At 39.6% G+C, this 8,904-nt stretch overlaps 1 protein-coding gene across 1 annotated transcript; it reads right to left on the bottom strand.

Moving 5' to 3' along the window:
- Positions 1–2,598: 2,598 nt before the first annotated feature.
- Positions 2,599–8,582, bottom strand: Cryba1 (crystallin beta A1). Its single transcript, XM_051179927.1, has 6 exons — positions 8,540–8,582; positions 6,896–6,960; positions 6,039–6,157; positions 4,578–4,719; positions 3,062–3,204; positions 2,599–2,746 (listed from the first exon to the last, which is right to left on the bottom strand). The coding sequence occupies exons 1-6, from the start codon at positions 8,580–8,582 to the stop codon at positions 2,599–2,601; spliced, it is 660 nt and encodes a 219-aa protein (XP_051035884.1).
- Between the last annotated feature and the right edge of the window lie 322 nt (positions 8,583–8,904).

Raw genomic sequence — 8,904 nt, 5'->3', positions numbered from 1 at the left:
CTTTACCACCCTTGGAAATATGGTTAAAATTCTGGGCTAGCTCATCAGTGGAAGTGGAAGGAAAAGGAAAGAAAACTGGCACCTTTTGAATAAAGTTCAGTTGAAACAAGAGCTTGACTTGTATCTATTAAAGGGCTTTTCTTGAAACAGGGCAGTTGTATCAGCTTTATAAACCACTGGATCCAATGCTTTTCTCAGTGAAATTTTGAATATGAAAAAAATGGAAAGTCATTCAAGCTGAAATGAAAGAAAGACCTTTGCCATATGAAGCTCTGACAATGTTATATCTTAAAGCTGGTTTAAAGGTAGGATAGCCTGTTTGGGTTTGTGTTTTTGCTTCATTGCTCTAACATGAATTTGATCAACTGGATGTTTTGATACCAAAATCATTCAGTTGTTTAAAGGTCAGAACACAAGTTGTGTTTTTAAAACTGAAGCTGACCAGAACAAGTTCAGAAGTTGGGCCAGTTAGGTTCATTCGCTCCAGTTGCATGTACTACATAGCTTTACTTAACATGAAGTGTGCACTTAATAAGGTTGTATAGATAGATGTGCTGGCCAAATTTTTTCATTCATCTTTTAACAGATAACCTATAATTTCCTTAGGACATTTGTAGGAAAATTGGGTAGAAGATATTAGCAATGGTGTTTTTCCCGGCCTCTTAGAGATATTTCCTATTATAACTTCGTCTCTGTCTAAGAGGATTCACTTCTCTTTCATTTTGGTGTGTGTTGTTGACTTTGAAAAGACAGCAAAAATTCTATTTATAGTAGAAGTTAATAACTAAATAATAAATATTTGAGATGTGGTCTATAATGCATAGCCCTATAAACACAGATAGTAGCAACAGCATGGATGGCTTGAGTACTCTTAGCATCTGTCAGTAGTTGGTTTATGTCCAGAATTAGAACATACTGGTAGCTAGATTTTTATGGTGCACACCTATAATCCTGGCAACCAGAAGGCTGAAGCAGGAGGATTGTGAGTTCAAAGCCAGACTGGCATGCATAGCAACAACATAGCAAATTATTGGAGAAGTAATCTCTGTATTGTGTGAACAGACGTTTACTTACGAGCTGAGTTGCCTTTTAGTTTCAGGAAGAATAATTAGTGAATTACAATTCTGTTAGATGTTGGCCCTTCTGCCTCTGAAAATTTTTTCAGTACTTGTTTTGCCCAGTTTAAAACAATAAGTAGGTATTTTCTAGATAGGAGAACAATGACCAGAAATTTACCATTTTCTAAATAACTAATTGCTTATTTACTAAAGCCGTTGCTGATGTTATGGATTCCAAGGAAGTATCAGTTACATGATGACCTTCCTATCAATGTCTTACTTAATGTTCAGTGTTTTAATAAATACAAAATTACCCTATACAACCATACTCAGATTTACTTATTTTATCAGAAAAACTTGAGAGATTTGTAGATCAAATAAGACAATAAGTGTACGTTGTTGAATAAAAAAATTTCAAGTTTTTGAGGTGTTCGTGGTTTTTTTTTTTGTGTGCACTTTAATTTTTTAATTCTTTACTGAAAACATAGGATTGTGACATTGACTTTTTTTCCCCAAAAGTCACACTTGTACAAAGAACTTCAGTCTTAAAGATACTGTGATTATGTCTTTTTTTTTTTTTTTTTTTTTTTTTTTTTTTTCCTTATTCTTTTTAGTTTTTCAAGACAGTGTTTCTCTGTAGCATTGGAGCCTGTTATGGAACTCTAGACCAGGCTGGCCTCAAACTCATGGATCCTGTCTCCACCTCCTAAGAGCTGGGATTTAAGGCATGACCTTTGCCTGTTTTGTTTTTCTTTAATAATCTTTGAGCTATCATCTTGCCTTCATTAGAGTCTTAACAACTTTAAAGCACTGGTTTTAAGTGGCTTGCACTAACTCAAGTGGGTGCTGGGAACTAAGGGTCCTCTGCAAAATTAGTAAAGTACTCTTAGGCAATGAGCCATCTGTGAAGTTCTTATAACTTTATAAAACTGTATTTGAAGCCAGGCATTGGTGGTGCATGTCTTTGATCCCAGCAGAGGTGGCTGTTGGGTCAACCTCCTGGTCAATAGAGTTAGTTTCAAGACAGGTTCCAAAACAATACAGAAGTTGAAAACCGCTAAATGTTATAATAGTGGAGATTGGGAGAAAATATGCATAATCAGTTAAATGTTGACAATATTGGGATGATTCTTTGATGTGGGGGATTTGTCCTTTGCCTTGCAAATAACTGACATGCAAGGTAATTTTGGGTTGTTTCCCACGATTTTTCTGTAGCTCTGGCTGTCCTAGAATTATCCCTACAGATGGAATAGATGGAACTTTTGACTTTGTCTTCAGAGTGCTAGGCCTAAAGGTGTGTGACACTGCTGTCTGACCTGGGGATTTGTGATTTTATCAAGACTAACTTTAAACTGTCAGCCATAAAAGAGGAGTTTCTGTATGGTAGGTGATTTAGTCTCTGAGGCCTTTTTTTTTTTTTTAATGACATTTATTATGTATTTTAGCAGCTAACATTTGTAAGCAGTATCTGGGCAGAACATAAAATTCTAGAGTGTTTAGCAAGGTTTCATGCTTGAGGAAATTTGGAACTTTTAATCCACTATTGTTGGATACGGCGAATTGATTGTATCTGGGAAGTCTGGGCATGAGATCCCCACTCTCTCCAGTGTTTGTAGTCTCCTCCATGATGGTCACATTCCAAGATATACTGATAACCACGATATCCAGGATACTGGTAGCAAACCCATCTAGAAAATTCAAGGCATATTATGTATTAAACCTGAGTCCTTTTTCTCCACTACAGTGGTACTTGGGTATTTAGAAAACGGGTCATTACCTTTTACCCAGCATAGTGTGGATAAAAAAGATTAGCCTTAATCATGAAAAGTGTTGATAATCAGTAAAAGCTTTCACAGAGATACTTAGTGAAATAAAATAAAGTAGTAGCTGAAACAAAGAATACCAGATAGCACCAGTGTATGGAATCTAGTAAGCCATGGTCCGTGGTGTCCTACAAATGTAAGAATTGCTTTAAAATGTGCTCCAGTTGTTTTTGCACTTACGCCCCACATTGTATCTTCATGGAACCAACTTCATTGTTGAACCAACCCATGGCTTGCAAAGAAGGGTAGTCATCACAGATCTCCCACTGTCGTCCAATAAAGTTCTCTTTCTCAAAGATGGTAATCTTGGACTCTTTATGGTTCTATAATCCAGAAGTCAAAACCTTAGTAGGATAGGTTTTTTTTTTTTTTTTTTTTTTTTGCCTATAGAATACTTGATCATTGACTAAACAGGGATGTATTAAAAAACTTTGCTGGGTGCATATGGTGTACGTTTTTATTCCCAGCACAAGGTCTCATAAATTAAACTTACATACAATGCATGTGTGTCTGCATCAATGTTTCTAGTAACCTCCCCAGTAAAGTACATGATATTTAGGTTTAGAGATGTTTATTAACGTCTAAACTCATGAGAAAAGTCCGAAGAGTATTTGGTCAGCTTCTAGCTCAGACAAGTTTCACTCTCAGGACCGTTTTTCAACTCGTAGGGAGAAATATAATGGTTGGTCTGTTTCTGTTTCAACTTCAAAAACCTGATTCAAAGGTTTCTGTGTATCCTAGACTAGCCTCAGATTCAAGATTGCCTTCGTTTCCTGGTCCACCATGCCAGCTCTCTGAAAGACTAAATACAACCTGGTGGAAGCATCCATTTTCAATTGGGGTCATAATGGAGGAGGGAACAAGATCTGTAGTTGAAGCAGTCAGTACCTGTACACCCTATTCCTGAGCTGAAATGTAATTTGTTTATGGACAACTGTTGTGATTTGCCTTTAAATTTTTCAGATTCTACTTTTTGCCTCCCTTAATCTTCCTCACCGCACTAAATCAGTCATTGTAAAGATTAAAACTGAAAGAGAACTTGGCTCATTTAAGTCATTTCAAAAACTTTTGTGAACAATGAGAAAATGACAACACCAAAGTTTTTTCAAAATGAGAAAAAAAAAAAAAAAAAAAAAAAAAAAACAAGTTTGGACAGTTACATCCTAAATGATCTTAATGGACAATTGGATATTTATTGTTAAGGAACTGAAAAAGGATGATTTGCTGCCTGTGTTTAAGGAAACAAATTACTCATTTTAAATGTGGCCAAGTAGTGCAAGAAATATTTAGAGTGCAGCCTAATGCATTGTTAAATAATGTCTGGTGTTAAAAACTTAATGCAGATAAAGCAGTACTAGAATACCTGCCCGTTTCTTCAATGAAATCTTAACCCACTGCAGCTTAACTGGCCATATATTTGCTTTGTACTACATGGTAAGTGGTTTCTCACTAGTTGTCCTTTAGAACTTTGGGTCTTGATTATGTGCTTCCTTCTTCTTATGAGAAGTTACTTTTTTAGCATAAGGGAGAAAATCAAATCACAGATTAAAGGAAGGGAATAGTGTTATTCATTCATTCTCCTTGTTAGATTCTACTCATTGACAAAAGCAACACAAATTATCAGTCTGACTTCATCATTCTTTATCCCACTCACGTGCCCCCCCCCCAAAAAAAAATGTTGAAATTTCAAACTCACGGCAGAACAGATGGGGCGGAAGGACATGAGACGCTCAATATGGTAAGCATTGCTCCCACTCCAGGCATCCCATCGAGGGTATTCTCCTCTCTCCAGGATAAACTGTTGTCCACAGAAGCTGGTATGCTCATAACCAATCCAGCTGCCAAAGATAGGTAATGGTGTGTGGCCTTGGGGACAAGACCTATCTTGTTTTAGATGAGTTTATAGTGGGGTAAAATATTGAGTCAATCACAAAGCCCTAGGTAATGAGCACTCATGATGACTTTATCAAACAGGTTTTAAACGTGTTTTGAAATTGCCCATTGAAAATTGTCTTTCTCTAGCAATATGTATTAACAAAGGTCTGTTTCCATTCCAGTGACCTGGAACTACAGATTGATGATTCAATGACCATTTCTTTGGCTCTAGGTTTTGTAAGCCTCTTCTAAGAGCAAAAGCATGATGGGATGGGTATCAGTACTTGTTGCTTTGTTACTTTGTGGGGTCTTTCTTTCCCTGTTCATTCATACTTACAACTTGTTAACAACTGAATCTTATTTATTGAAGGTATCTTAACGTGTGTGTTGCCTGTTTTAAAGGGCTGAGGAGCTGTTTTGGTACAGAGCTGCTTGTGGAAGCTTGGTGACATGCAAAATACTAGTGTGGTTTCACACCTAGGTCAGCTTGCCAGAACTAGAATACAAAAGCCAGAGAATCTCACCAAGACTGACTACCTAGAACACTGAAAACTAATGTCTCTGAGTCCTTGGGATTTCATTCCTTTTAATAGAGAAATTAGCTAACAAGTGTCTGCTCTGGGACTTAAATCTGTATGTAATGAAAAGGTCTGTCATTTAGCTGGGTAGTGGTGACACATGCCTTTAATGCCAATACTCTGGAGGCAGAGGCAGGCATTCTTGAGTTTGAGGCCTATCTGGTCTACAGAGTGAGGTCCAGGACAGTCAGGACTGTTTCACAGAAAAACCCTGTGTTAAAGCGACAAAAAAGGTTTGTCACTCAATTTCTCTTCGAGCCAAGTGGTGGTGGTGCATGGTTTTAAAATCCCAGCATTCTAGAGATAGGTCTACAGAGCTAATTCCAGCACAGCTAAGGCTACACAAACTCAGTCTCAAAAAACCAAAAAGAAAAAAAAAAAAAATAATGCCCCCTCCCTGTTTCTATTTGGGGGAGGGGCTGCTCGTGTTCTGAAGGAATCAAAAGGAGTGGCCTATGGACTTCAAAAGCACAGATTCGATTACTATCACTGCCCTCCCCTGTTCCAAGGCTACTACCAAGATATGAACATCCCTAGCTTTGAGTTACTTAATTAGGCATGTAGCAATTTCCTTTAGGTAATAAGACACCCCCCTAAATGATTAGCATCTGGGGAACAGCCTAATAAATCCTTACTCATAAGCCCCATATCTTAAAGAGACCTGAAAAGGGCCTAAAGTTCTCTCTGTTGGTGTCCATACTCACGCGCCACACTCCACCTTGAGGGACCGGACATTATCAAAACTACGTTCAGAGACATTTGGGCAGGAGCTGGTGAACTCCATCCTCTTGCCCTGGAAGTTCTCCTGATCATAGATGGTTATCTGAAATGGATTGAAATGGGACAAGAAGAGCCAGGTACAGCAATAAGAAGAGGGGTGCAAGTTGAGAGTTTGTATTTACCCTGTAATTTTCATCACTAGTCATAGCCCAGGATATCTGATAGGGTCCCTTGTGGTATAGACATGGCAAAAGGGTTCAAATTAGTACCTCTGCTCAGTGACATGTTCAAGCTAAGTTTATGATAGGAATGGTCTTTCAGGGACAATCAGAGCTCAATTGACAGACCAAGGCCCTATGAACTCTGATTGTACCAAATGTCCTGCACCCATATGACTCAGAGGCCAACATTTTGGGACCCTGTGGATTATTTCTTTGCTTCTAAAGTATAAAGGGATTGTGATAAATCTTTTGTGTTTATGATTAGATCTTGTTCCTTACCTGGCAAGCTCCCAAAACTGTGAATTGCCTCAGAGCTGTCCAATAATGAAATTGTTAGGGAAACAGTGAAAGGCCTGGGATCTGTCACTTCTGCTCATGGCTAAATCCAACCTCAGACTGAGCAGGGAGGCCTGGATCCCATGGCTTATTTGGGATCTAATGGCAAGTCTGAATTGACCTAGGAAACAAGTACCATCTCCCATCCATCATGGAAGCCTTTCAACAGTGTCTGGGTGTTGGATGGGCACTGTTAGTAAGTACAGCCTTATACCTATTATGTGGTGGCTCCTCAACCCTGCCTGTTGGATCTTCTCATTTTCCATGTGATTGGATCAGCTTACCTTCCATGGCCCCATGGACCCTGGCATAGGATTGGTCTGAGCCATCTTGGTGGTTGGAAGAGTTTCTGAAAGACACACAACAATGATAGGGGTTTCAGGATTGGGGTAGTGAGGTAAGAAGGCACAGGAAAAAGGAGAAGAGACTTGAAGTTCCAGACTTTTTGGGGATCTTGACTCTGGTGCTACTACCCAAAACTCTCAGGTTTTCCATCAACAAACCTTTTACATGCAGTCACTAAATTAAAACAGTAATGCAGACGAAAGACTGTAAAGGAATTTTGGCCACTTGATAAATGTATATTCTGTCCTCTTGTTTGCCTTCAAAGAACAACATTGCCTAATATCAACTCCCTTACAACTGTCCAGACTCCATGTATCTGGTTATTCAGGTAGCAGGGTCAAATTCCCCACCTTACCTGCCCCAATTAAAAGGCAGCCTGTACTTGGATCCTTCATGGTCTTCCCAGCACCCATATTGACCTATATTATTCTACATGTCTATGCCACCAGCCCCTCTTCCTCTCTGTCTCCTAGATCTGTTTTGACCTTGTTCTTTTCCAGCCTTCAGATTTTGATTTCTCCCTTACTTCCCAAAACTCCTCATAGTACTCATCTGTGCCACTACTGACTATATACTGGGTGATCATCTCAATAGCAGGGCTGGCAATTTCTGGGTGATTGATACAGCACCATGCCAACCCTGTATTTTAGATGGGGCAGAGGGTAACTTGAAAAATACTTATTGAAGCCAGCCTTGGTGGTGCAGACCTAGTACATGAGATGGTAGGTAGGAGGATTGCAAGTTCAAGACCTACTTGGACAATTTAGTGAGACTTTTTCAAAATAAAAAGTAAGGGCTATGAGTTCTAGGCTAGCTAGGGTTACATATTCAGATCAATTTTCAAAGTGCGTGAGATGGGGTAGAGGGTAGTAGCAGGGGCTAGAGATACAGATCAGTGCTAGAGTTTTTGCCCAGCATATATGAACCATTAGACTCAATCCATAGTAGTAGTAATAGGTGTGTGTGTATGTGTGTGTGTGTGTGTGTGTGTAATAAAGAAAGAGTAGTTATAAAAATAAAACTATGGCTTACTCTGTGAAAGATCCTGTTTTACTTGCATTAATGTATCTATCCTCACAAGTCAAATACCATCACCACCCCCTTGTTTTATGAATGAGGAGTAAGGACCATAGAAGTTAGGCAGTCATCTTTAATGTGTGATGAGGAGAAGGATGGGGGAAAGAGAGGGAAGGAAGACAGAAGACAGATAGGTATATATCAGGTTTCTAGACTCAGAACCAACATTCATAATTCTACCCTGGTGTTCAATCCAGGAACTAATGCACAAAAATTCTGGCATTTCTATGTGGAGTCCCCAGATAAGCAGCACCTCCTGCTTATTACACCTCCCTGTGGCCAATAACCTGTTTCTAACTGATTCCCTGTCTTGATTTCTATGGATATGGTTATTGCCATATAGGTGACTCTTCAAGGTACAAGTGGAGCTGTCCACTGATCAAAGTCCCCCACTTTCTGTACCTTCAAAGACTCTAACCTCTAGGCAGGAGACAACTGTTCTTCCTCTGCATTTGTCTTTTTGGGGAAAGAAAGCAAGACAAAGGCACCGCCAAAACCTTACTCACCCAGCTCCCGCTGCACAGTCTGGGTCTCCATCTGGTGCCACATCCTCTATGGATCCCCTCTTTATAGTCCTGAAGCCAATGGCTAATGGCTCTGTCAGCACTCTGGTTTCCCTCTCTCTTTGTTTCTCCTGATCCCCAGAGCTTTTGTGGCTCAGCCTACTGGGGGAGGTGTCCCTCCCAACTTTGTTTAGGGTTTCAGAAGTGCAGAGGCCCTACTGATGGGCAGGACTGGTTACCCAGGGAGGTCTTTCCAGAGCCACTGGGTGCTGAGGGCAAAAGCAATTGCAGTGAATGTTTGTCCCTGTCATGTTCTGCCTAGGATCTCCCTAAAACCTTGAGCTTCTACCAAATACATACATGTGGAT

This window comes from Phodopus roborovskii, unplaced genomic scaffold, assembly GCF_943737965.1.
Source record: "Phodopus roborovskii unplaced genomic scaffold, PHOROB, whole genome shotgun sequence".
NCBI lineage: Eukaryota > Metazoa > Chordata > Mammalia > Rodentia > Cricetidae > Phodopus > Phodopus roborovskii.
The sequence above is the reverse complement of the archived record's forward strand: the minus strand, read 5'-3'. Positions and strand labels throughout refer to the sequence as shown.

Bases quoted from the DNA above. Each gene is read 5' to 3' on its own strand.
- Cryba1 (XM_051179927.1), bottom strand. From the start codon at position 8,582: ATGTGGCACCAGATGGAGACCCAGACTGTGCAGCGGGAGCTGG. The intron at 3,205-4,577 runs GTGAGTTTGAAA...TCTGGATTATAG, and splicing joins TCCGCCCCATCTGTTCTGCC to AACCATAAAGAGTCCAAGAT. The intron at 2,747-3,061 runs GTAAGTGCAAAA...TGAATTTTCTAG, and splicing joins ATGAAGATACAATGTGGGGC to ATGGGTTTGCTACCAGTATC.